Source organism: Schistocerca cancellata, chromosome 1 (assembly GCF_023864275.1).
Source record: "Schistocerca cancellata isolate TAMUIC-IGC-003103 chromosome 1, iqSchCanc2.1, whole genome shotgun sequence".
Lineage (NCBI taxonomy): Eukaryota > Metazoa > Arthropoda > Insecta > Orthoptera > Acrididae > Schistocerca > Schistocerca cancellata.
The window spans coordinates 871,187,350-871,214,838 of record NC_064626.1 but is presented as its reverse complement, the minus strand read 5'-3'; the positions used below and the strand labels follow the sequence as shown (position 1 = coordinate 871,214,838).

The following is a 27,489-nucleotide window of genomic DNA, read 5'->3' as shown; positions in this document are numbered from 1 at the left end:
AATATATTAAAGAATACATTCAGTTAAGTGATAATGATGTGTTGTACTAAGTGCATTTTATCTGAAAGGCTTAGGACTAACCACTACTGAATAACTGTAAAAAATGTAAATGCTTGGGGAGGGAGGGGGGGGGGGGGGGGGGGGGGGGACTGCATGCAGCCTGGAACACATATGGCTGTCATTTCAAAATAATAAACAATACATTTTTTAAAAAATATATTTTTGTGACTACTAAACATTGGCGAATTCACCCAGCAAATATAAAATTTTTCTGAGGTGGTCAAGCAACCAATTATTTTATTCTTGGACCACTTGGTATGGACTGACCCCTCAATCTTCATCATTGTCCTTACCCATGACAAAGACCTTGTTGGCCAAAAGCTCATTTTGTGACAATTTTTGTGTTTTGCCCATCTGAACTCAGCATCTCTGTTAAATGGGGTGTAGCAACTATGCTTTTCATCATATTGTTGGATGCTGAAATAATTATACTATGTCTTGAGAATAAAGTGCCAGATAGGAAAGGCAAATGGCAGTTTCAGTACCTAGACAAAATGTTAACAGGTTTATTTATTTTCTGGATAGAATTCAGAGAGTTTAATCCATACTAAACCAAGGAACTTTGGTACATTCAACAGACTGGATAATAGGAAGTACATGGAATAAACAGAATAATAGGAATGATAGGCATAGGAAGCCAGACAGGTGGGCTAAAGATCCGGACACAAAACATGTACGGGAATGTCTGATTCCCAGACAGAAATGACGTACAACCTCACCTTGAGAGACCAAACAGGGATTGGCTCCTGCTGGGCTCAGGCAGGCGCTAGAGTGGGGAGAGAGCCACATGATAACAGGCATTGGGGCAGCTGTATGGGAAGTGGGATACTTACTGAAAAGACAGTAGAGACAAAGCAGAAAATTCTTGTAGTTGCAGAAGAGGAGGAGAAGCTGGAGTCAGAAAATAGAAGTAACTAGTTGGCTAAAGATATTGTTTTAAATTACGGTACAGAAAGTTCCTCTGAGGATAAAGTTTTGGAATTTGGCTCTTCTGTGAGACAGGTGGATGAAATTTAGCAGTTTTCTGGAAGTAGCATGAAGAAAATGTACTAGCAGGTGTTTTAAGACAGCAATCGTTATGTAAAGCAGAACAGCATGTGCAAAGACATCAGTTGGCTTAAGTTGTGGCACAACGAGGATGGAGTTCAAGAAAGAATATAAAAAGTAACATGAGAGAATGTTTGAAGGTGAAGAAGGAAAGGAAGTTAAGGGAGAAGAGAAGATATTATGCAGGAATTTATTTCTGATGCTGACAGTGTGTTAGTAAAACTGAATACACCTGTGATGAATCAGTCCTAGAAAGTGATAGTCTGAGAACACCTGAAACAGTGTTGCAAAACTGAAGCTGTTGGACAGATTGGGAAATCTGTGGAAATTAAGAAAGTGGAAAGGAGAATCTAAGACTGAGGTAGTGGACTGTGGTAAGAGAATGCATATTAGTGGCATGTTATTACATGAAGAGCAGTGCTTGGTAGATGAAGTGAAAAAGAACCACCCCATCATACAAGATGAAATAGGGGGTGTTCCCATAAAAGCTTTGCCAGACATTGGAAGAAAGGCATGAAGGATATCACATGGTATGAGTCAATGGCTAATCAGATGGAGTTGATAGTCATGCCAGTAATGAGGATGAAGATCATTGGGTGGACATATTAACAGATGAAAACAATAAAATGGGAAATATTACTGCAAATTTCAATATTGGGACACTGAGTCAAATTTCTGTGTCCAGTCATTCCTGGGTTAACAGTAGAGCTGCTTTTCAGGGTAGACCTGTTCAACAAATTGAAAGTGAAAACTTCTTCTGCAAAAGAAGTGTTTTGCTGGGATTTAGGCAGTTGTGTACAGGAGACTTCATTTGCTATGGAATTATCTTTAAAGTGTTCCCATTTTGAAACAGGATGTAATGAAGATGCTAAAAGAACATGGCTTGGAGCAAACCTGTGTTGGATGAAAGGAGGAAATGATCACAGAGAAAGTGAATGGCATACAAGAACTGACAGATAAGCAGTGAGAAAACGTTAAGACAGGTTGTGTGTAGAAATAAAGCAGAATTTGATGATAAACCATGAATGTGTTTTAATGTAAACTAGAGATGAAAGAGCACATTCCATTTTTTGTATAAAGCCTTATTCATATTCATACCTATTTCGAGGCAGGAGGTGGTATGTAAAGAAATTGAAAGAATGGTACACTGGGTGTCACTGGGCAATGACAGTACATGTATAACGTGAGAAAGAAATGTGGGAGTGTGTGAACAGTCACCAATGAATGTCATTTGAATGAAATTGTAGTATGGCTCAATGACAGACTAGGCAACATGGAGGAGTTCTTAAAAAATTTCCAAGGGACCAAGAAATTGACACTGCTAGACATTACTTGTGGGTACTAGAATTTACGGCTTGCAAAAGGGTCAAGAAAACACACTGCCTCCCTCTGTGAAGGTAAATGCTATCAATTCAGGGAGAAGATTAAATGTAGCTACTGATAAGGAATGCCACTTCAATGTGGACCAAGAGATGTGTGAAATTTTTTAGAAGTCTGAAGGAGTAACTGCTCTGTGGCAATATGGGTAATGGAGATGATCAAGAGGAAGTACCAGACAAGAATGAGGTAAAAATAATATATTTTGAAAAGATTAAAGACCAGATCATGTTTTGGAAGGTGTGCCAGGTTAGGTATGAACAAAAAGCAGATAAAATTTGAAGTGGGTCAAGCATCATTTGAACTCAGATGATTCTCCAAAGATCATCAAACTCTACTATAAGATGCACATGCAAGAGTGTGCCCCCCCCCCCCCCAGACACACACACACACACACACACACACACACACACACACACACACACACACACAAAATGAGGTGACAAAAGACATGGGATACCTCCTAAAATCGTGTTGGACCTCCTTTTGCCTGGGATCATGCAGCAACTCAACAGAGCATGGACACAGCAAGTCGCTGGAAGTCCACTTTAGAGATATTGAGCCATGTTGCCTCTATAGCCATCCAAAATTGCAGAAGTGTTGCCGATGAAGGATTTAGTGCATGACTATCTGTCATTATTATTCATTGATTCTTAAAACAGAAAGGCGAAAAGTTTATGTATTTATGCAACTTAAAGCATCTATTAGGTGTCCATATGTTTTCATCTTCTCTAGCAGGAAGTTAAGTGTTAAATGTAATCGCTGATCATTAAGGCGTGGCCAGTGACAGTGCACACTGCCATCAATAAAAATTTATTATTGTCTGGGACTGCAAATGGTCTCCAAGTAATTTAACATAAACATTTTCAGTCAATGATTGGTTCAGTTGTACCAGAGGACCCAGTCCATTCCACATAAGCACATCCCATACCATTATGGAGCCACCACCAGCTTGCACAATGCCTTGTTGACAAATAGGTCTGTGACTTTGTGAGGTCTGTGCCACTCTTCAACCCTACCTTCAGTTCTTACCAACTGAAATCTGAACTCATCTGACCAGATTACAGTTTTTCAGTCACCTACAATCCAACTGATATGGTTGCAAGCTAAGGAGATGATGCAGGCAATGTCGTGCTGTTAGCAAAGGCCCTTGCATCGGTCGTCCACTGCCATACCCATTAATGACAAATTTTGCAACACTGTCCTAACAGATACGATTGTTGTATATCTGGCATTGATTTCTGTGGTTATTTCATGCAGTGCTACTTGTCTGTTAGCACTGACAACTCTACGTAACTGCCGCTCCTCTTGGTTGTTAAGTGAAGGCTGTTGGCCACTGCATTGTCCCTGGCGAGAGGTAATGCCTGAAGTATTTTATTCTTGACACATTCTTGATGTTGATGTTGCGGATTTTGGAATATTGAATTCCCTAGTGATTTCCAGAATGGAATGTCTCAGGCATCTAGCTTAAATGACCATTCCACGTTCAGAGTCTGAATTCCTGTTGTGCAGCCATTATCACATGGGAAATGTTTTCACATGAACCAACCGAGTACAAATGACAGCTTTGGCAACAGTTCGCATGTCAATAAAGTAGATGTTCACCTAAATGACACCTTGCAAACAATAACTGGAACAGTGAGACCTACACCATGGCTCTCTGTGCTGGCAAACACTGAACCTTCCTCACTCCGCAGACAACACGCAATCCGAAGAGAAATGCAAAAAATTGCTGCTGACACAACACTTCCAATACACGCCGATCTGCATGGCCCGACACGATTAAAGCCAAGAAATCCCTTCTGGAATCACTCCTCAAACAACCAGGATGTCATAGCATAATGGAAACATCTATGGTAACAAGCAAATGTTAACAATGGACACCTCATTACGAACCTGGCTGATTGTGTTCAACCTCAACATCCCTTGAAGAAACTGGGTGGCACTAAAAAGAATGAGAACTGGTGTTGTACGATGCAACGAGCTGATGGCCAAGTGGGACTACGTGGACGATCCTCACTGTGACTGCGGTGAAATACAGATGATGCAGCACATAATCAAGTGTGAAATTCGTGGTATTCAGGTCAGTTCACTAGAGGATCTGCATAGACTCACAGACTGTGCCATTTCTTGGCTTTGTAATTTAAGTGTTTCTGTTTAATTGTTAATTTTTTTGACAGATTACAACATGTATGAACTATAGGTTTATAAGTAGTGTAATATGTACAACCAAATTTATAATGAATAACGTTTCGTTACATTTGCATGTTAATTAGGTTTCCCATGCTGAATGTGTATAGTACTGTAAGGCATCTGGAATATCAAATGCAAAATAAATAAATAATACAGCTCTGCCAATGTACTGCCCTTTTATACCTGGTTAACACAATACCACCACCATCTGTAATGTGCATCTCGCTATACCACGAATTTTGTCACCTCGACTTGTGTGTTTGTGTAAAATGAAGTTGGTTGGCTACAAGCTATTAAAGGGATGCTTATTTTGTACGATTTAATGCATACAGTGCTCAACAGGTCCAGAAAGTGGAATTTATGGTAATTAGTGGTGTAAGTTGAAGACTATTATGGAAAGGGAGATAATTTGCTGGGAACCCTTGATATAATGGGGCAAAGATGACGTGTGGAGTGTATATTAGTGTCAAAATGGATGCAGAAAGACGATGATGATGATGATGCATAAGAGAGGTTCCTTTGGAAGGGAAGTTGGCAAATTCTTGCAAGGATGAAATGTTTTGGAAATACAGTAAAACTTGATCAAAGTGGAATGTGTATATGAGAACGAAGTTTTTCGCGGTATTCTTGCCGCGTCAGTTCTAGATAAAATCTCGAGCTTTCGACGATTACCTCCATCGTCATCGTCAGGAGCTGACTGTCTCCACTGCTGCTATGGTAGCCTCTATATAGCCCGAAGACGGCTTCTGATTGGTCGGCGATTACGTGCTGCTGTCTCAGACGGTGTCACTGTGTGCGCCGGTGGCGCCACCGCTTCCGTTTAAACGTAAATCTTGGAAGGAACGTCTCTGCTGCTTCTCTGCATCAAGCGCTCGTTTCCACGCACAGCTCAGATGGTATCCGCTATCGCGGTTAAAGTTCTTTTGGCTCATTCTGATTTCAACAGCCTCCTTAATAACAGAATCCCAGTACGTGGAGGCATGGGACAGAATTTTAGTTTCATCGAACAATATTTTGTGTTTGTTCGTGAGGCTATGCTCCGCAATTGCCGATTTCTCAAGCTCTCTACTTTTAATGTGGCGTTGGTGTTCTGCACAGCGGTCGGAAACGGTACGAATAGTCTGACCTATATAATTGCTTCCACACTCACAGGGTATATTATAAACACCGGAGACCCTGAGGTCGAGATTGTTCCTTAACAGGGCGCATCATCTCCTTAATTTTCTTAGGAGGACGAAAAATCGGTCTAATACCATGTCTACGCAGGACTCTTCCTATTTTGCTGGAAATTGCGCCACAAAAAGGAAGAACCGCAATCGGTGTATCATCCTGTGAGGTTGCAGCATTATCACGTTTCCTTCTTTTGGAGAACGCTGCTTTTATATCGCGTGCACTATAGCCGTTCTTTCGGAACACGTTCTTTAGGTGATTAATCTCGAACCTTAAGTGGTCCTCGTCAGAAACAGTTTTGGCTCTATATACCAACGTGTTCAAAACGGCTCTCTTCTGAGCAGGGTGATGGAAACTCTGTGCGTTCAGGTATAAATCGGTATGCGTCGGCTTACGGTATACAGAGTGGCCAAGACGCCCGTCCGTCTGTCGTTGTACTAAAACGTCTAAGAAAGGCAGTCTCCCTTCCTTCTCCATCTCGACAGTGAACTGGATGTTCGAATGGATGCTGTTCATGTGTTCAATGAATTCTTTAAGAGCTTCTTCGTCGTGTGGCCAGATCATAAATGTATCGTCAACGTAACGATAAAATAAGGACGGACGGAGGGGAGCCGAATTTAGTGCACGTTCTTCAAAATTCTCCATAAAAAAGTTAGCCAATGATGGAGACAACGGAGAGCCCATTGCCATACCGTCTGTCATTTCATAAAATTTATTACCATACAAGAAGTAGGTGGTCGTCATCACGTGCCGGAACAATTTTATAGTTTCAGGAGGAAAAAGATCCGCCAGCATTTTCAAAGTGTCCTCCACAGGAACTTTTGTGAACAGCGACACCACATCCAGGCTGACTAAAATGTCATTTGGACCAACTCTAATATCTTTGATTTTCTCAATGAACATCTGGGAGTTTTTGATGTGATGTTCACACCGGCCAACTATAGGAGTCATCAACTTTGTTAAGTATTTGGCCAGCTTATAAGTAGGAGAACCAATTGCACTGACAATAGGTCTCATGGGAACATTATCCTTATGGAGCTTCGGTAGTCCGTACAACCTGGGCGGTCGAGGAGCTCGGACTCTGAGATTTTTTGTAATATCGTCTGGAAGCCCGGAATTCTTCAGTAACTTCATAGTTTTTCTGCTGTACGTCAAAGTTGGGTCCCGTTTAAGACACTTATACGTACTGTCCTCCAACAGTGAAGTCATTTTTCTATGATATTCGGTAGTATTAAGGACCACGGTGGCATTTCCTTTGTCAGCTGGTAATATGACAAGATCTTCATCCTTCTGAAGTAAATGGAGCCCCTCCCTCTCCTCTCTACTGATATTAGACCTGGGAGGCTTAGCTGAGGCCAAAAAGCGACTGGTAACAAGTCTCACTTCGTCGGCGTCGTCCTGTGCAAGATGCCGCACAGCCTGTTCTACTCCACTGATAAGATCCACGATGGGTATAGTACGTGGTGTAGGAGCAAAGTTCAAACCTTTATTAAGGGCCGAGATGGCTCCTTTGTCCAGGTTCTTGCCCGACAGGTTGACGACAGTGCGTGCTGTTTCATGCGCTGACTCTGATCTTTGCACAGCTACAAGATGCTCAAATTTCTTTACTTGTCTAGCAGATGTATTGCTAAGATGAGCTCTTTGATGAGCAGCCGTCGTCATATCGACCCACTCCCAGTCAAACGGCGAGAGAACTGTAGATAACAAAAGATGGCAACTGTATAAGCTTCGTGCATTAAGATCCAGTTCGTACCTTGTGTGTCGTAATCTTTCTCTGACGATCGCCCAACTTGTCTTCTGTAATATATTCTTCATTGCAACCGACTTGATATGGTGTTTAACCACAGCAAACTTAGGCACAATCTCCTTATCGCGACAGCGTTGCAGAAATGCCAAATTACTCCGCAACTGTGCATATTTGACGCGCAGCTTCTCCAGTTGACGAACCTGGCGTGCGATGTTCTCCCCGTAGAGGAAAGTAATATGAGAACGAAGTTTTTCGCGGCGGCACTTATGTATAAAATATTCTCGGTATTCTTGCCGCGTCAGTTCTAGATAAAATCTCGAGCTTTCGACGATTACCTCCATCGTCATCGTCAGGAGCTGACTGTCTCCACTGCTGCTATGGTAGCCTCTATATAGCCCGAAGACGGCTTCTGATTGGTCGGCTTCTGATTGGTCGGCGATTACGTGCTGCTGTCTCAGACGGTGTCACTGTGTGCGCCGGTGGCGCCACCGCTTCCGTTTAAACGTAAATCTTGGAAGGAACGTCTCTGCTGCTTCTCTGCATCAAGCGCTCGTTTCCACGCACAGCTCAGATGGTATCCGCTATCGCGGTTAAAGTTCTTTTGGCTCATTCTGATTTCAACAGCCTCCTTAATAACAGAATCCCAGTACGTGGAGGCATGGGACAGAATTTTAGTTTCATCGAACAATATTTTGTGTTTGTTCGTGAGGCTATGCTCCGCAATTGCCGATTTCTCAAGCTCTCTATTTTTTAGGTGGCAGGTTGAATTGTCTGGTAAAAGGAGAGCTTGGTGGTTTTTGTATTAGAAGAGTCCAGCCATTCTTCCATAAGACCACTCACCATCCGTGCCATTTTATTGCTTCACCATGTGACTCAAAGCTTACTGACATACATGTTTTTGAAACAGCACAGTTTTGCCACCTTTCCAGTCACCACTGGCTTCTCCATTTCACCTAACATGTTCCACACAGCAGTGCAGTGAGTCTATCCTTTGACATTTTTCCACCGATGTGTTTTTCACCTCAAATTGCTAGAGATTTTGAAGAGAGCGTGCGATAAAACAGTCTTGTTTCATTAGCATTGCAGACGAGTATTGTCTTCCTTTCTGTTGTTACACTTTCCTGCACATCCTTAGCTTCCCCACACACTTAATTTCACATGATTTTGTGGCTAGCTTTGGAACTGCCCAGCCATCATGTGGGCATCAAACTCTGTATTTCCAAGCTCTTTAGTAACTTTTAAAGCCTCACACTGCAACATGTTCCCAGACAAAGAAAAGTTTTCTGCCTGCGCACATACAAATATTCCCACACTATCACGTTACCCTCTTCATTTCTAGTCTTTGCCTTTCTTTTCATTTGCCCTTTCCCTTTCATCCAGTCATCCCATATCTTATCCCTGTTCCTTAAAGTATCATAAATTTGTGTTTTACGGCGTTTTAAACACTACATCAGTACCCACACAGAGAGTTTGGCAGCAAAGAAGTGCTTCCACTGCAGATATCGACAGAAGGAGAGTAGGTATTTGACAAATTCAGCATGGTTAAATTTGGGTGTAGGGCTAAACGGAATGCCTTTGGATAGGACTAAACTTCTGTGGAGCTGTGGGTTTTGTTGGAAAGGCTAACAACAGCGTTATGTGAATGTTTTGGCTCTGGATTTGGTGGAGAGCTGGTAGTGAGTTTTGGTGGATGTAGCAAGTTGAAAAAGTCAGCTAGGCAGGGTTTAGCTGCTACGAGGAGTGGACGACAAGGAACCCTGTGGGTGCAATAGGGGTTGGAGAGTGATGCCCGAGGCGGCGGTAGGATGTCAGCAAGTTGGGTAACTTATGGAGGTGGTGTCTGGAAGGCTCCTCCAGGTGCTGGAGAGAAAAGGATACAGCTTCAGAGATATGATGCTTTGTAGTATGGATTGCAGAGTAGTAATATCTTGTGGAAGGGGTGGAGGTGGTTCTGGGATGCCTGTGCCATGTAAGTGTGTTTCTGATGTACTACATTTGTGAGGGCCAGGGATTGGCAGAATCTGGAAAGGCGTAAGTCATTGTGAAAGGAGAGGTGGGGTCCAGAGAAAGGAATCTTTTACAGTTAGGCCATTTGGAGGAATTGGGTGGTTTAGGTAGCATTTGAAAAATAGGATGTGGGATTGGGTTTTAGCAACGGGAAAGGGATATTTTTCTGAACCAGCGCAGAAAGCAGGAGCAAAGATCCATTGTGGCAGGAGTGATGTCAAGGAAACGGGAACAACACAGAAATGGGCAAAATAGGTGTCGATGGTTAGCGGGAATGACACAGAAAAGGGCAAAATAGGTGTTGATGGTTGTGAGAGGAGTTGAATAAGCAAAAAGGTACATAAACATACATAAAAAATACATAAAGACAAGCAGAAACATGAACAGGTATGTAAAAATATGCACAAAGTTCATGTGCCATGGGCAGGAATAGAAAACAAAATGCTAAAATACATCAGGATGAGAGATGAAGTGGGATCAATGGAATAAATATAACTATCAAGGAAAGAATCTGTGGCATTAGATGCAGCATCAACAAACTGCACAGATGATCATTTACACACTGTGTAAATGCAGATGCAGTTTGGAATTTGAAGAATAAACACAGGAAAGATGAGAAAGAATGGACACTGAAAAGAGTAATGATATAGAAAAGAGTAACAAAGTAATACATCATAGGGTTATATGATTAAGAAAGCTGTTCGGCAAAAATCAAACAATAAAAACTATTTCGCCCATTTCTGCATCGTTCCCATTTCCTTTACACCATTCCTGCCATCATGGACCATTGCTGTATCTTCCTGAACCAGCTCAGAAAAGAATCCTAAATAGAGTCCCACATCCTGCTTCTCAAATGCTGTGTAAACCATGGAATTCCTCAAACCACTTAACCATTAAAATTCCTTTTTCTGACTGCCACCCCTCCTTTCACAATGGCCTATGCCTTTCCAAATTCTGCCATTCGCTGGCCCCCACAAACTTGGTCCTGCAAAAACACATCTCCATGGCACAGGCATTCTAGAATCACCTCTCCACAAGATACTATTACTCTGCAATCCCTACTACATATATCACATCTCTGAAATTGAATCCCTCACTCTCCAGCTCCTGGAGGAACAATCCAGACACCACCTCCATAAGTTACCCAACATCCTGACCTCCTACTGCCCCTGTGGGGAACAACTATCCAAACCCCTATCGCAGCCACAGTGTTACTCCTCGTCTGTCCCTCATAGCAGCTAAACCCCGCCTAGCTGACCTTTTCAACTTGCCAAATCCCAAAACTCACTACCAACTCTCCAGCAGATCCAGAGCCAAAATATTCCTGTACACAGTTGTTAACATTTCCAACAAAACCCTCAGCTCCATCGAAATTTCAGTCCTATCCAAATGCATCCCCTTTAGCCCTAATCCCAAATTTAACAATGCTGGACTTGTCAAAGACCTACTCTCCTTCTTCCAATCCCTGCAATGGAAGCACTTCTTTGCCGTGAATCCCTCCCACCAAAACCACCATAATATCAACACTATCATATTCATATCACTATCCAACTGTGCTTCTCCGCACCCTCCCACCTAATCACCTGCTGGTCACCTTCCACGAATTTCTTGCCTCCAACTTAGTCTCACCATCCTTTTCCAATTCCCTTGCTCAGAACACCAACCTTCAGTAGTAGAAAGAACTGCCATACACAACCTCACAACAAATCCTGACCTAATCATCCTACCTGCAGACAAAGGTTCCACCACTGTTGTTATGAATTGCAGTGACTACTATGCGGTAGGCATTCGAAAATTATCTGACTACTCCACCTGTAAACTCTGCTGGAATGACCCCATCCCAGAAGTCCAACACAAACACCAATCCCTGTTTAAAGCCCTACGTACTTCCAGCCTTAGGTCCTTCACAGAACATCTCCCCTGAATCCATTTACCTCCTCACCCCTATGACACCCTGCACACCCTCCTTTTGCATAACCCCCTCAATCCAAAAACCCAATAATCCTGGATGCTCCATTGTGGCTAGTTATTGTGCCCCCACTGAAAGAATTTCGGCCCTCATTGACCAACACCTGTATCCAATTGCTCTTAATCTAGCATCTCATGCCAAAGACACCAACCACTTCCTTCACTTACTCTCCGCCATTCCCACCCTTTTACCTGCTGGTTCCCTACCTGTCACTGTTCATGCCACCTCGCTACATGCCAACATCCTTCATGCCCATGGTCTTACCACTACTGAATACTACCTTCCCCAGTTTCCATCAGACTCTAAGCCTACTACCTCATTCCTCAAACACCTTGCTAACTTTATCCTAACCCACAACTACCACTCATTTAAAGGGAAGTTATATAAACAAATCCGCACCACAGCCATGGGCACCTGCATGACACTCTCCTATACCTACCTGTTTATGGGCCATCTACAGAAGACCTTCCTACCCTCCCAAAATGCCAAACCTGTAGTCTGGCTCAGGTTCACCAATGATATCACCATGATCTGGACTCAGGGCCAACACATCTTATCTTCATTCCTTCACAATCTTAACACCTTCTCTCCCATGCATTTCACGTGGTCCTCCTCAACCCAACATGCCACCTTCCCACATGTTGACCACCTCCTCTCTGATGGCTCCCCCCGCATCTTTATCCACATTAAACCCACCAACCACCAAAAGTATGAGCATTTTGACAGCTGTTATCCCTTTCACACCAAAAAATCCCTTCCATAGAGCCTGGCCACCGGGGTGGTATATTCGCAGTGACAAAAACTCCATTGCTCAGTGTGCTGAGCATCTCACCAAGCTGTTCATAGACAGGCACTATCCCCCACACCTAGTCCGCAAATAGACCTCCTGTACCATTTCCCCCTCACGCCCCAAATCCTCCAACCATCCCCAAGAACCAGCCAAAAAGGAGTGTCCCCTTCATCACCCAATACCACCCTGGACTAGAACAACTGAACCACATCCTTCTCCAAGGCTTTGATTGCCTATCTTCATGCCTGAAGGGCATCATATCCGAGATACTTCCCGCCCCTCCTTAAGTGGTGTTCCATCGCCCATTCAACCTCCACATCATCCTGTCCATCCATATACCACTCCCAATCCAAGCCCGTTGGCACAAGGATCATACCTTTTTGGAACACCCAGGTGCAAAACCTACCCAGTCCACCCACCCAGCACTTCCTATTCCCGTCCTCTTACAAGTTCATCCTACCCCATCAGGGGCCACACCACCTGTGAAAGCAGCCATGTTATTTACCAGCTCTGCTGCAATCATTGCACAGCTTTTTATATTGAAATGACTACCAACAAGCTGTCCAGCAGAATGAATGGCCACCACCAAAACTGTGACCAAGAGCAAACCAGGCCACCCTGTGGCACAACATGCAGCAGCACATAACACACTTTATTTCAGTGGCTGCTTCACTACCTGAGCCATCTGGATCATTCCTTCCAGCACCAGCTTTTCTGAACTGCACAGATGGGAGTTACTCTTACAACACATTCTCTGCTCACGTAATTATCCTGGTCTCAACTAATGATAACATACTGTACCTAAACCCTCCACCCAACAGTTTCCATCCCCTCTGTCCTATTATCTCCTCCCCATTCTCATCTCCCTCCCTGTTTATTTGCAGCCCTTTATCAACGCATCCACCAGTCTTTCCCTGCTCCTCCTTTATTCTGCTCATTTTTCTGCACCTCCTTGCCCTACAACCTACTGATGCTGCACCTGTTGGCAGTCTACTTTGTGCACACTCCACCAGACAATGTTTGTCTCTCTCCCACCTGCTTGCATCCCAGGTGATAGCTGCAGTCCGGCCTGAGACGCTGGAGTTGGCAGTTATTTGTGAGTGAGGTATCCATGCTTGTGTGTGCGAATCTTGTGTGTCTCTCTTTTACTGATGGAGGCTGTGGCTGAAAGCTTTATGTAAGTATATTAATTGTGCCTATCTACAACTTGAGGCGTCTTCTTTACAATAAGTAACAATCAGTCCTTCTCTATATTGTTGTAATTTAAGATAAATACGTCATAGCTGTCAGATCAGTTGATATGGCCACACATCACCATCACTATCTACACAGAAGCAGCAGCAGCAATAATACGTGTTTTCGCAGCACGCGCGTGTGTGTGTGTGTGTGTGTGTGTGTGTGTGTAAGGGGGGAGGGAGGTGAACGCTGAACACAGTTAAATATAAATTTCTGTAAGGTGCCATACTTTCCATTGAGGGCATGTACTAACATTGTAAAATAAACTTGTTCCACATCATAGCAAAAGATCAAGTGAGGTGGCACAGTGGTTAGCACAGTGGACTCAGATTTGGGAGGACGACAGTTCAAACCTGCGTCTGGTCATGCACAGCTTGGTTTTGCATGATTTCCCTTCACCCTTCAGGCAAATGCCGCGATGGTTCTTTTGAAAGTGCATGGCTGATTTCTTTTCCTAATGTTGACACATTCCGAGCTTGTGCTCCATCTCTAACGACCTCCAAGTCGACAGGACATTAACCCAACCTTCCTTCCTTCTTCATAGTGAAAGTTCATAATTGCGATCCACAGGAAATGCAGACAACTAACCCAATAACTCATTATTTTTTCCAAAAAGTTGATAGGTATCACCAATACAGTAGTATCAGACTTCTAGTAATGTCAAATAATTCAAACATTAGGGATACATGAGAAAAACTCAAGCCAATAACTGTCATCTTAATTCAAACATGGTAAAGATTTCTTAAGGGGGTCATAAAATTTTCCATCTGAATAGAAACTGGAGAAACTAATACAGAGTAACATGTGTAACTTACTTCCATCATTTCTATGTGTCTCAGGTGTGCATTCTTGCTGGTCTGTAACTGTGTCCTAGCTTCATCCAACTGAGTCTTCAGCTGCATGGACTCATTGTACAAGACAGAGAACTGTGACTGCAGGCATTTGTATTCTGTTGTTTCAACTATTACAGACTCTGGAAGTTGTCGGATCTGTAAAATCAATCATCATAGACAATCAACAAAAACATTTTGTTTCTTTTTTTTTATTTTTGATTCCAAACATTATAAAACTGATGCCTTTTCAAATTGTGCATAATATTTAATAAATGCTGTACTAAATGCATGAGGTAATGGGAATGAGAATAGAGAAAGAAACAATGTACTGTAAGGAATTTAAACTACTCCTCGTGATGATTAATGCAATTTTTTAACACAGCATTATAAGTGAAATGTTGCTTTTTGAATAATTAATAAAATATCCACAAATGTTTAATTAATGCTAAAAGATATTATGAATATATTTTCTCAGTGTAAACAGATCTGTAAATTAAGGAGAAAAGGTTATAATTTAATATAAAAAGATATTACTACTGTTCATATAAAGATTGTCCAAAAGAAATGTTTCTATACCTACTTTATAAAATAAAATAACAACGAAAACAATCAATTTTTGACAAAATAATTTCATTGTATAGATAAAAAAATCTACTCATCAAGCAGTGGCAGAACACACACATCAAAGAAAGTCATAATTAGGAAAGCTTTCAGAGCCAGTGGCTCCTCCTTCATGCAGAAGGGTTGAAGGGGAAGGATGAGGGGTGAAGGAAAAGGACTGAAGAAGTCTAGGAAAAGGTGTAGATTTCAGGAAAGTCACCAAGAACTGTGGGAATTACCACATGGGATGAGAAGTAAAGACTGATTGTTGGGGACTGCATCAGACGAGATTTGAAAATCTGAAAACTTAAGTGTGGAAGACAGGGTAATATACAATACAGAGATTACTGCTTAAACATCATGCATCAGTTGATAAGAGTGAAAGGCTAAGTGCATTGTACATAACAGAGGTGGGCGGGGGCAGTGAAAAACAGATGAGTAAGACAATGAAAGATGTAGAAAACTAAAACGAAGTTACGAAAAGAGTAGTTACTGTGAAGAAATACTGAGACATAAATTAAGGCCAGGTGGATGGCGAGAACCAAGGACATGTTGTAGCACTAGAAGACCTGCGGTGGGGGAGGGGGTTATGTAGTGGAAAGGAGAGAAATAAAATAAATTAAAAGACTGGGTGTGGCGGCGAAATGACGGCTGTGCACTGCTGGAATGGGAACAGGGAGGGGGCTGAATGGGTGAGGGCAGTGACTAACGAAGGTTGAGGCCAGGAGGCTTACAGGAATGTAGGATGTATTGCAGGGAAAGTTTCCACCTGCGCAATTCGGAAAAGCTGGTGTCCATATGGCACAGGTTGTGAAGCTGTAGTTGAGATGAGGAGTATCATGTTTGGCAGCATGTTCAGCTACAGGGTGGTCCACTTGTTTTTTGCCCACAGTTTGTCAGTGGCCGCTCATGTGGACAGATAGAGCTTGTTGGTTGTCATGCCTACATAGAATGCAGCACAGTGGTTTCAGCTTAGCTTGTAAATCACATGACCGATTTCACAGGTAGCCCTGCCTTTGATGGGATAGGTACTGTTAGTGACCGAACTGGAGTAGGTGGTGGTAGGAGGATGTGTGGGACAGGTCTTGCATCTAGGTCTATTACAGGGGTATGAGCCATGAGGTAAGGGATCGGGAGCAGGGGTTGTGTAAGGATGGATGAGTATATTGCGTAGGTTCAGTGGATGGCGGAATACCACGGTAGGAGGGGTGGGAAAGATAGTGGGTAGAATATTTCTCATTTCAGGGCAAGATGAGAGGTAATCGAAGCCCTGGCGAAGAATGTAATTCAGTTGCTCCAGTCCCAGGTGGTACTGGGTTATGAAGGGAATGCTCCTCTGTGGCTGGACTGTGGGACTTTGGGAGGTGGTGGGAGACTGGAAAGATAAGGCACGGGACATTTGTTTTTGTACAAGGAGGGAAAATAATTACAGTCAGTGAAGGCTTCAGTGAGACTCTCGGTATATTTAGAGAGGGACTGCTCGTCACTGCAGATGCGACGACCACGGGAGGCTAGGCTGTACATTCTCCACCAGGGTTTCAATTATCTCTCGTCGTGCCCTGAAATGAGAAATGTCCTACCCACTATCATTCCCACCTCTCCTACCATGGTATTTCGCCATCCACCGAACCTACACAATATACTCATCCATCCTTACACAACCCCTTCTCTCAATCCCTTACCTCATGGCTCATACCCTTGTAATAGACCTAGATGCAAGACCTGTGTCCCATATATCCTCCTACCACCACCTACTTCAGTCTAGTCACTAACATCACCTATCCCAAAGGCAGGGCTACCTGTGAAACCAGTCACGTGATTTACAAGCTAAGGTGAAACCACTGTGCTGCATTCTATGTAGACATGACAACCAACAAGCTGTCTTTCCGCATGAACAGCCACCGACAAACTGTGGCAAAAAAACAAGTGCACCACCCTGTAGCTGAACACACTGCCAAACATGATACCCCTCATTTCAATGACAGCTTCACAGCCTGTGCCGTATGGATCCTTCCCACCAACACCAGCTTTTCTAAATTGCGCAGGTGGGAACTTTCCCTGCAATACATCTCGTTCCCGTAACCCTCCTGGCCTCAACCTTCGTTAGTCACTGTCCTCACCCATCCAGCCCCCTCCTTGTTCCCATTCCAGCAGTACACAGGCGTCATTTCACTGCCACACCCAGTCTTTTAATTTATTTTTATTTTTATTTCTCTCCTTTCCACTACATAACCCCCCCCCCCTCCCCTCTCCACATCTTCTCTCCTGCCCTCCATCTAAACTACAACACTTCACTGTCCGCCACTCCCACCATATTATCCCTCCCCCTCCCTGCCCCAGCCTCCTCCTTACCCACACCCAGTTACCACTCCCATCATGCACTGGTGCTGCTGCTCGCAGTGTAGTTTCAGCTCTCTGAGACTGCAGACGTGTGTGCAAGTTGCACTTGCGTGAGTGTGTGTGTGTGTGTGCGCGCTTGTGTATGTGTCTACTGCTGACAAAGGCCTTAATGGCCAAAAGCTATGATTGTGTGAATCTTTTTACTGTACCTATCGTGACTCAGCATCTCTGCTATATGGTGAGTAGCAACTTTCCTTCTCTCGTGTTGTTACATTCCATCCTGGATTTTATTAAGAAAGCATTTTTAAAGCTTAATCTATGAAAAATTAAATTTGTCTTCTCAATTAGAAATCAAAAAAGTGTTTCACTTTTTTTGAAAACTCAGCCCCTAATTGGGTGAATCAGGGGATGAAAGTTTTTATCAAGCTAGAACTACAAAAACCGATATTTGGTTTCTCAGTCAGAAAACTAAAATGTGTTTCAGCATGTCTCGAAATTCAACCACTAAGTGGGAAATATAGTAGGTGAAAGTTCTTTTGAAAATAAATAATTACTAAAAAAACTACTGAAAGAATTTTAAGGCTACATCTACGACAAATGATAATTGACTTGTCGGTTGTAAGTAAAAAAATAATTGTTTCAGTGTTTCCAGAAATTCAATCCCTAAAGGAGTGCAATAGGTAATGGAAATTGTTTAGAAAATATTTTGTGACACTAAAAATTTTAACACTAAATTTATGAAAATTTGTATTTCACTTCTCAATTATGAAGAAATATTTGTTAAGGAATTAAAACTGCTATGGAAATATCTCCACAAGAATGCGAAAAACCATGATTAACCATAACTTTAGACCTCCAGCTACCAGAATAGCCTTTTTGTAAGACATATGTCTGTAATTAGCACAAAAAGCTTAGAAGGTGTTGCAATTTGTGAAAAATATAAAAATTGGATTAAAAAAAGTCTCTACAGGTCATACAGCCTATGCAAGTGACACAGAGGGTGCTGAGCTAGTGATTAATAAAAATCACCGCAGATGTAACATTACACTTTTATTGTGTTACAATCAGTTTTGTTCATTCAACACCTTTAGGTTGCTGAGTTGTACTAAAGTTATGACACAAATGGTCTGGTTGTTATAGGTGACATCAAAGACCAAACCCAAAAACAGTGATCATAAACTTCCTGCCAACGGTCTGGTGGAAGTATAGTGAGTAGACACAGGAGGCTGTATACATTACACACTTTATACTGCAAACAGCATGTTGTATGTGCTTGCCATACTTTCACCAAGCAATCAACAGAATGTTTATGTGAATGTTTTTGAATTTCATCTTTGGCATTACCTACGACAACCAGACCATTGGCACAAGTCAGCAACCTGAATATGTTCAATGTTCAACGGAGGGGAGGGGGGGGGGGGGGGGGGGAGATGTTCACAATACAATAAAACTGTAACAGTACAGGTGAGATGGTTTTCATTAATCATTAACATTATTAGCTGTGGTGCTCAATGTTATCAAGACAGAACTATGCAGCTTGGCCTTTCTTTAAATGGACATAAGATAGTAATATAAATTATAGAAGTTCAAATACGTAAAATGACTAAACACAAGAAATACTAATTTGAGAGAAAAACTTGGTTAGTTTAGTTTTACATACTGCAATCATATGTTAAAGATATTGATGAAAGAAAGAACTTGATAAGACTACCATATAACACTTTCACAAATTAAATCAGTCTCCCCTCTGCCCAGCTTCTCCTTAACTTCAAGCACTGTGATAATCAGCACACCATTAACCCCTTGGCCATGCTCAAAAGGTGAGCTCAGCATATATTTTGGCACTGGTCCCATGCTCGATGAACTGGGTTCAGGCAGCTCTGTTGCCTCACCATGAATGTTTGTCCTATCCAGTTTGCCCCGTCTGGCCTACTGCACCATGTGCTCAACAAACGGTGCTAAGGCACGTAGTTTGCCATATTCAGTGATCTCTACAAAATGTATTTGAATGTCTGTACCAGACGTAACGATGTCGTAAGTTACACAGTACATACACAGGTGTAAGCATGTCTAGGTGTGCACCTTCTTTATTGTTGTGTTATGAAGACCAATTATTAAACACAAGTGATGATGAGTGGTCTAGCGACATTTTGCTGAGTAGTGGTGAAGACAGCAATCCTGATACTATAACGAATACACATCAGAAACATCAAGTGGTTAAGAGGATGTCAAAGAAGAAATGATGACTGCTGACAATAGTTCTGGTTCTATAAGATCGTTGTCTGTCAATTGTAGTGTAGACATGAGTAAACTCCCTTTCACAGGGTGTAAAAATTTCTTTTGGAGATTCTCTGAATCCACTTAATAATTTCATTTTCTTATGATAGCTTGCTAACGAAGATAACTAATGAGACAAACAAGTATGCCGAAAAATTCATAAATTCCCAAGCTAACAAATTGAAACAGAGAGCGCATGTGCACAAATGGATACAAAAGAAACGACAGTGAATTGTATTCTTTAATTTCCTCCTAGGGAATATTCAAAAGCCAGACTTCAAAATGTATTATTTAAGGCAAGACGTCATTGAAACATCAATTTTCCATAAAGTTATGTGAGAAAGTAGATTTAGTCTTCTCTTGGAGTTCATTTTAATGACAAATATGTTTATTTAAGAGACTGGAACTCCCACAAAATTGTACAAAGTAAAACCTGTTACTGACTATCTAAAGAAGAAATTTGAAGAGATTTATACTCCTGAATGAGAATTATTCACTGATAAATAACTGTTACTATGGAAAGGGTAGCTCTCTATTAAGTAATCCTAGCAACAGAATGTGTTCACTTTTGTATTAAATCACTTTGCTTTAGTGAAGCAAATAGTGGGCAATTATGCTGCTTTGTAGTTTAGAATGGGAATGAGACTGTATTTAAGTCACAACTTAGTGAATATCCTCTATCTTCTAAAGTGGTTCCATAATATAAAAAAAATTAATTGAAATTAAGATATATAGAAATAATGAGATTAATTTTTAGGCATGTCTGACAAGCACAATAAGTTGAGCTATGCCAATTAATAACACTACGTCTGATCGCCAAATCCACCTACAAAATCTTGACCATGTCCACGATGATGTGATCGGATCTTCGTGATAACTCCGAAGTACACAGGTGGGCTTCTTGGGTTTTTATATATTGCAGAACTACTTGGAATAATGAGTCATACAATCTTTCAGTTAGTAAAATAATATTATATTCTTTTCTTTGATGCACACAAAAAACAGACTTTTTACGTATCCTTACCATCAAAATGGCTACCGCCAATTTCGCTCTAAAATACCATGCGTCTGTCTTCGTTTATTAACAGGGAGCGAGTCCTTCCTCTTACCCAGGAACAGGAAAAACATCTTACGTTTTTTAACATTTGAAATAAAAAATACATGATGGTAGGCGCAAGCTCTATGCTGGGCTATCGCTTCACCTTTTCTCTTTCCCTTAAAAAAGAGAAAGAGAGAGAGAGAGAGAGAGAGAAATGCAAAAGGTACATTACAGTCACAGGGAAATTTTTTAACGAGGAATATACTTTGTTTATCAACAGGTCCCCCCCACCCCCCACCCAATGAACCATGGACCTTGCCATTGGTGGAGAGGCTTGCATGCCTCAGCGATACAGATGGCTGTACCGTAGGTGCAACCACAACGGAGTGGTATCTGTTGAGAGGCCAGACAAACGTGTGGCTCCTGAAGAGAGGCAGCAGCTTTTTCAGTAGTTGTGGGGCCAACAGTCTGGATGATTGACTGATCTGGCCTTACAACACTAACCAAAACGGCCTTGCTGTGCTAGTACTTTGAAAGGCTGAAAGCAAGAGGAAACTACAGCTGTAATTTTTCACAAGGACATGCAGCTTTACTATATGGTTAAATGGTGATGGTGTCCTCTTGGGTAAAATATTCCAGAGGGAAAAATAGTCCCCCATTTGGATCTCCGGGTGGGGACTACCCACGAGGACGTCGTTATCAGGAGAAAGAAAACTGGCATTCTACAGATCGGAGCGTGGAATGTCAGATCCCTTAATCGGGCAGGTAGGTTGGAAAATTTAAAAAGGGAATTGAATAGGTTAAAGTTAGATATAGTGGGAATTAGCGAAGTTCGGTGGCAGGAGGAACAAGACTTTTGGTGAGGTGATTACAGGGTTATAAATACAAAATCAAATAGGGGTAATGCAGGAGTAGGTTTGATAATGAATAAAAAATAGGAGTGCGGGTAAGCTATCACAAACAGCATAGTGAACGCCTTATTGTGACCACGATAAACATGAAGCCCTTGTCTACTACAGTAGTACAAGTTTATATGCCAACTAGCTCTGCAGATGATGAAGACATTGATGAAATGTATGATGAGATAAAAGAAATTATTAAGATAGTCAAAGAAGACGAAAATTTAATAGTCACGGGTGACTGGAATTCGATAGTAGGAAAAGGAAGAGAAGGAAACATAGTAGGTGAATATGGACTGGGGGGGTAAGAAATGAAAGAGGAAGCCGTCTGGTAGAATTTTGCACAGAGCATAACTTATTCATAGTTAACACTTGGTTCAAGAATCATAAAAGAAGGTTGTATACATGGAAGAATCGTGGAGATACTAGAAGGTATCAGATTATATAATGGTAAGACAGAGATTTAGAAACCAGGTTCAAAATTGTAAGACATTTCCATGGGCAGATGTGGACTCTGACCACAATCTACTGGTTTTGAACTGTAGATTAAAACTGAAGAAACTGCAAAAAAGTGGGAATTTAAGGAGATGGGACCTGGATAAACTGACTAAACCAGAGGTTGTACAGAGTTTCTACATCTACATCTACATCCATACTCCGCAAGCCACCCGACGGTGTGTGGCGGAGGGTACCTTGAGTACTTCTATCTGTTCTCCCTTCTATTCCAGTCTCGTATTGTTCGTGGAAAGAAGGACTGTCGGTATGCATCTGTGTGGGCTCTAATCTCTCTGATTTTATCCTCATGGTCTCTTCGCGAGATATACGTAGGAGGGAGCAATATACTGCTTGTCTCTTCGGTGAAGGTATGTTCTCGAAACTTTGACAAAAGCCTGTACCGAGCTACTGAGCGTCTCTCCTGCAGAGTCTTCCATTGGAGTTTATCTATCATCTCCGTAATGCTTTCGCGATTACTAAATGATCCTGTAATGAAGCGCGCTGCTCTCCGTTGGATCTTCTCTATATCTTCTATCAACCCTATCTGGTACGGATCCCACACTGCTGAGCAGTATTCAAGCAGTGGGCAAACAAGCGTACTGAACCTACTTCCTTTGTTTTCGGATTGCATTTCCTTAGGATTCTTCCAATGAATCTCAGTCTGGCATCTGCTTTACCGACGATCAACATTATATGATCATTCCATTTTAAATCACTCCTAATGCGTACTCCCAGATAATTTATGGTATTAACCGCTTCCAGTTGCTGACTTGCTATTTTGTAGCTAAATGATAAAGGATCTATCTCCCTGTGTATTCGCAGCACATTACACTTGTCTATATTGAGATTCAATTGCCATTCCCTGCACCATGCGTCAATTCGCTGCAGATCCTCCTGCATTTCAGTACAATTTTCCATTGTTACAACCTCTCGATACACCACAGCATCATCTGCAAAAAGCCTCAGTGAACTTCCGATGTCATCCACCAGGTCATTTATGTATATTGTGAATAGCAACGGTCCTATGACACTCCCCTGCGGCACACCTGAAATCACTCTTACTTCGGAAGACTTCTCTCCATTGAGAATGACATGCTGCGTCCTGTTATCTAGGAACTCCTCAATCCAGTCACACAATTGGTCTGATAGTCCATATGCTCTTACTTTGTTCATTAAACGACTGTGGGGAACTGTATCGAACGCCTTGCGGAAGTCAAGAAACACGGCATCTACCTGTGAACCCGTGTCTATGGCCCTCCGAGTCTCGTGGACGAATAGCGCGAGCTAGGTTTCACATGACCGTCTTTTTCGAAATCCATGCCGATTCCTACAGAGTAGATTTCTAGTCTCCAGAAAAGTCATTATACTCGAACACAATACGTGTTCCAAAATTCTGCGACTGATTGACGTTAGAGATATAGGTCTATAGTTCTGCACATCTGTTCGACGTCCCTTCTTAAAAATGGGGATGACCTGTGCCCTTTTCCAATCCTTTGGAACGCTACGCTCTTCTAGAGACCTACGGTACACCACTGCAAGAAGGGGGGCAAGTTCCTTCGCGTACTCTGTGTAAAGTTGAACTGGTATCCCATCAGGTCCAGAGGCCTTTCCTCTTCTGAGCGAATTTAATTGTTTCTCTATCCCTCTGTCGTCTATTTCGATATCTACCATTCTGTCATCTGTGCGACAATCTAGAGAAGGAACTACAGTGCAGTCTTCCTCTGTGGAACAACTTTGGAAAAAGACATTTAGTATTTCAGCCTTTAGTCTGTCTCTGTTTCAGTACCATTTTGGTCACAGAGTGTCTGTACATTTTGTTTTGATCCTCCTACCGCTTTGACATAAGACCAAAATTTCTTAGGATTTTCTGCCAAGTCAGTACATAGAACTTTACTTTCGAATTCATTCAACGCCTCTCGCATAGCCCTCCTCACAGTACATTTCGCTTCGCGTAATTTTTGTTTGTCTGCAAGGCTTTGGCTATGTTTATGTTTGCTGTGAAGTTCCCTTTGCTTCCGCAGCAGTTTTCTAACTCAGTTGTTGTACCACGGTGGCTCTTTTCCATCTCTTACGATCTTGCTTGGCACATACTCATCTAACGCATAATGTACGATGGGTTTCAGGGAGAGCGTAATGGAACAGTTGACAGGAATGGGGAAAGAAATACAGTAGAAGAAGAATGGGTATCTCTGAGGGATGAAGTAGTGAAGGCAGCACAGGATCAAGTAGGTAAAAAGACGAGGGCTAGTAGAAATCCTTGGGTAATAGAAGAAATATTGAATTTAATTGATGAAAGGAGAAGATATAAAAATGCAGTAAATGAAGCAAGTAAAAAGGAATAGAAACATCTCAAAAATGAGATCAACAGGAAGTGCAAAATGGCTAAGCAGGGATGGCTAGAGGACAAATGTAAGGATGTAGAGGCTTATCTCATTAGGGGCAAGATAGATAGTGCCTACAGGAAAATGAGAGAGAACTTTGGAGAAAAGACAGCCACTTGTATGAATATCAAGAGCTCAGATGGAAACCCAGTTCTAAGCAAAGAAGGGAAAGCAGAAAGGCGGAAGGAGTATACAGAGGGTCTATACAAGGGCGATGTACTTGAGGACAATATTATGGAAATGGAAGAGGATATAGATGAAGATGAAATGGGAGATACGATACTGCATGAAGAGTTTAACAGAGCACTGGAAGACCTGAGTCGAAACAAGGCCCCGGGAGTAGACAAAATTCCATTAGAACTACTGACGGTCTTGGGAGAGCCAGTCCTGACAAAACTCTACCATCTGGTGAGCAAGATGTACGAGACAGGCAAAATACCCTCAGACTTCAAGAAGAATATAACAACTCCAATCCCAAAGAAAGCAGGTGCTGACAGATGTGAAAATTACCGAACTCTCAGTTTAATAAGCCACGGCTGCAAAATACTAACACGAATTCTTTACAGATGAATGGTAAAACTGGTAGAAGCCGACCTTTGGGGAAGATCAGTTTGGATTCCGTACAAATGTTGGAACACGTGAGGCAATACTGACCTTACGACTTATCTTAGAAGAAAGATTAAGGAAAGGCAAACCTACATTTCTAGCATTTGTAGACTTAGAGAAAGCTTTTGACAATGTTGACTGGAATGCTCTCTTTCAAATTCTAAAGGTGGCAGTGGTAAAATACAGGGATTGAAAGGCTATTTACAATTTGTACAGAAACCAGATGGCAGTTATAAGAGTCGAGGGGCACGAAAGGGAAGCAGTGGTTGGGAAGGGATTGAGACAGGGTTGTAGCCTCTCCCAGATGTTATTCAATCTGTATATTGAGCAAGCAGTAAAGGAAACAAAAGAAAAATTCGGAGTAGGTATTAAAATCCATGGAGATGAAATAAAAACTTTGAGGTTCGCCGATGATATTGTAATCCTGTCAGAGACAGTGAAGGACTTGGAAGTGCAGTTGAACAGAATGGACAGTGTCTTGAAAGGAGGGTATAAGATGAACATCAACAAAAGCAAAACGAAGATAATGGAATGTAGTCGAATTAAGTCGGGTGATGCTGGTGGTTCAGGGTGTAGGTTCCTGTTATCATGTCCTAGTTCATGAACCACGGGCAACGTATGAGTGGCCAAGTAAGTGGTGCTGACAGTCGGGACACCAGTTACTGTGGAATAAGGTTGGGCATCTCTGACATATTCTGAGTCGTGGTCACCTTTGTGCTCAGACGGCAAAGACTACCAAATCCACCGGTTAGTCCCTCAACCATTAGGGGTAAAACTCAATGGGACCCGGGGCAAGTGAGGCTAGCAACCTGCTTCCGTGGTACTTTGGGTATGATGCTGGCAACAATCACAGCAAAATGCCTCGGACCTTTGGAGGTGACGGAGTCCCACCTCTAAATGACAAACCAGGGATCCCTAAGATACGACTCGGCAAACGAATGGTAACGAGATGGGGAGCTATTAATATCAATGGGGGCTACTCTGGGAAGAAGGCAGAGCTGGCAGAGGCTGCAAGTAAGATGGGGTTGGACATTTTAGCTGTTAGTGACATTCGGGTAAGGGGTGAGAAAGAAGAGGAAGTGGGAGAATACAAGGTCTACTTGTCAGGAGTCTAAGCAGGAATAGCACAATGGGGTGCAGGGCTTTACATCAGGAAAGAAATGGAACCCAGCGTAGTTGCAATAAGGTATGTAAACGAATCACTGACTTGGATAGATTTGACAGTGTCTAGCAAGAAAATTAGGATTGTGTCTGTATATTCGCATTGTGAAGGGACAGATCTAGATAAGACGGATAGTTTTTATGACGCACTCAGTGATGTAGTTGTTAGAGTAAAGGACAAGGACAGTGGGGTGATTTTAATGCCAGGATTGGAAATCGAACAGAAGGGTATGAAAAGGTTATGGGTAAATTTGGAGAGGATATGGAGGCCAACAGAAACGGGAAACAACTCTTGGATTTCTGTGCCAGTATGGCCTTAGTAATCACAAACTCCTTTTTTAAACATAAGAACATTCACTGGTATACTTGGGAAGGCAGGGGAACCAGATCTGTCATTGACTATATAATAACACATCAGGAATTCAGGAAGGTTGTGAGGGACACACGTGTACTCAGAGGATTCTTTGATGACACTGATTATTATTTAATCTGCAGTGAAATTTGTATTGTGAGGCCGAAAGTGCAGGAGGTCAGGTCCATATGTAGGAGGATAAGAGTGGAGAAACTTCAGGATAAGGATATCGGGCACAAGTACATAACAGTGACCTCAGAAAGGTACCAGTTAGTTGAATGTAGTCAATTACAGTCATTGGAAAAGGAATGGACAAAGTACAGGGACACAGTACTAGAAGTGGCTAAAGAATGTCTTGGAATAGAAGTGTGTAAAGGTAGAATGAAGCAAACAGCTTGGTGGAATGACACAGTCAAGACAGCCTGTAAAAAAAAGGGCATACCAAAAATGGCTACATACTAGAACTCAGGTAGACGGAGAAAGTTACGTTGAAGAAAGAAACAAAGCCAAACATATAATTGCAGCATCCAAGAAGCCTTTGGAAACAGGTTGGAGACTTTGGGTCAAGCTGCTGGAAAACCATTCTGGAGTGTAATTAGCAGTCTTTGAAAGGGAGGTAAGAAGGAAATGACAAGTATTTTGGACAGGTCAGGAAAACTGCTAGTGAATCCTGTTGATGCCTTGGGCAGATGGAGGGAATATTTTGAAGAGTTGCTCAATGCAGGTGAAAATACTATCAGTAATGTTTCAGATTTCATGTACAATGGGATAGGAATGATGATGGAAATAGGATCACATTTGAGGAAGTGGAGAAAATGGTCAATAGATTGCAGTGCAATAAAGCAGCTGGGGTGGATGAAATTAAGTCAGAACTCATCAAATCCTGTGGAATGTCAAGCCTTAAATGCCT

The 27,489-nt window shown here is 42.1% G+C and overlaps 1 protein-coding gene across 5 annotated transcripts in view; it reads right to left on the bottom strand.

Annotated features, from left to right (window-relative positions):
- The window catches only part of LOC126190053 (E3 ubiquitin-protein ligase Bre1), a 262,588-nt gene that overhangs the window by 144,851 nt on the left and 90,248 nt on the right, over positions 1 to 27,489 (bottom strand). For all 5 annotated transcript variants that reach the window (XM_049930989.1, XM_049930991.1, XM_049930992.1 and 2 more), the window contains exon 8: positions 14,412 to 14,585. In XM_049930989.1, coding sequence (XP_049786946.1) covers positions 14,412 to 14,585 — 174 coding nt within the window. The remainder of the gene's footprint in view (positions 1 to 14,411; positions 14,586 to 27,489) is intronic.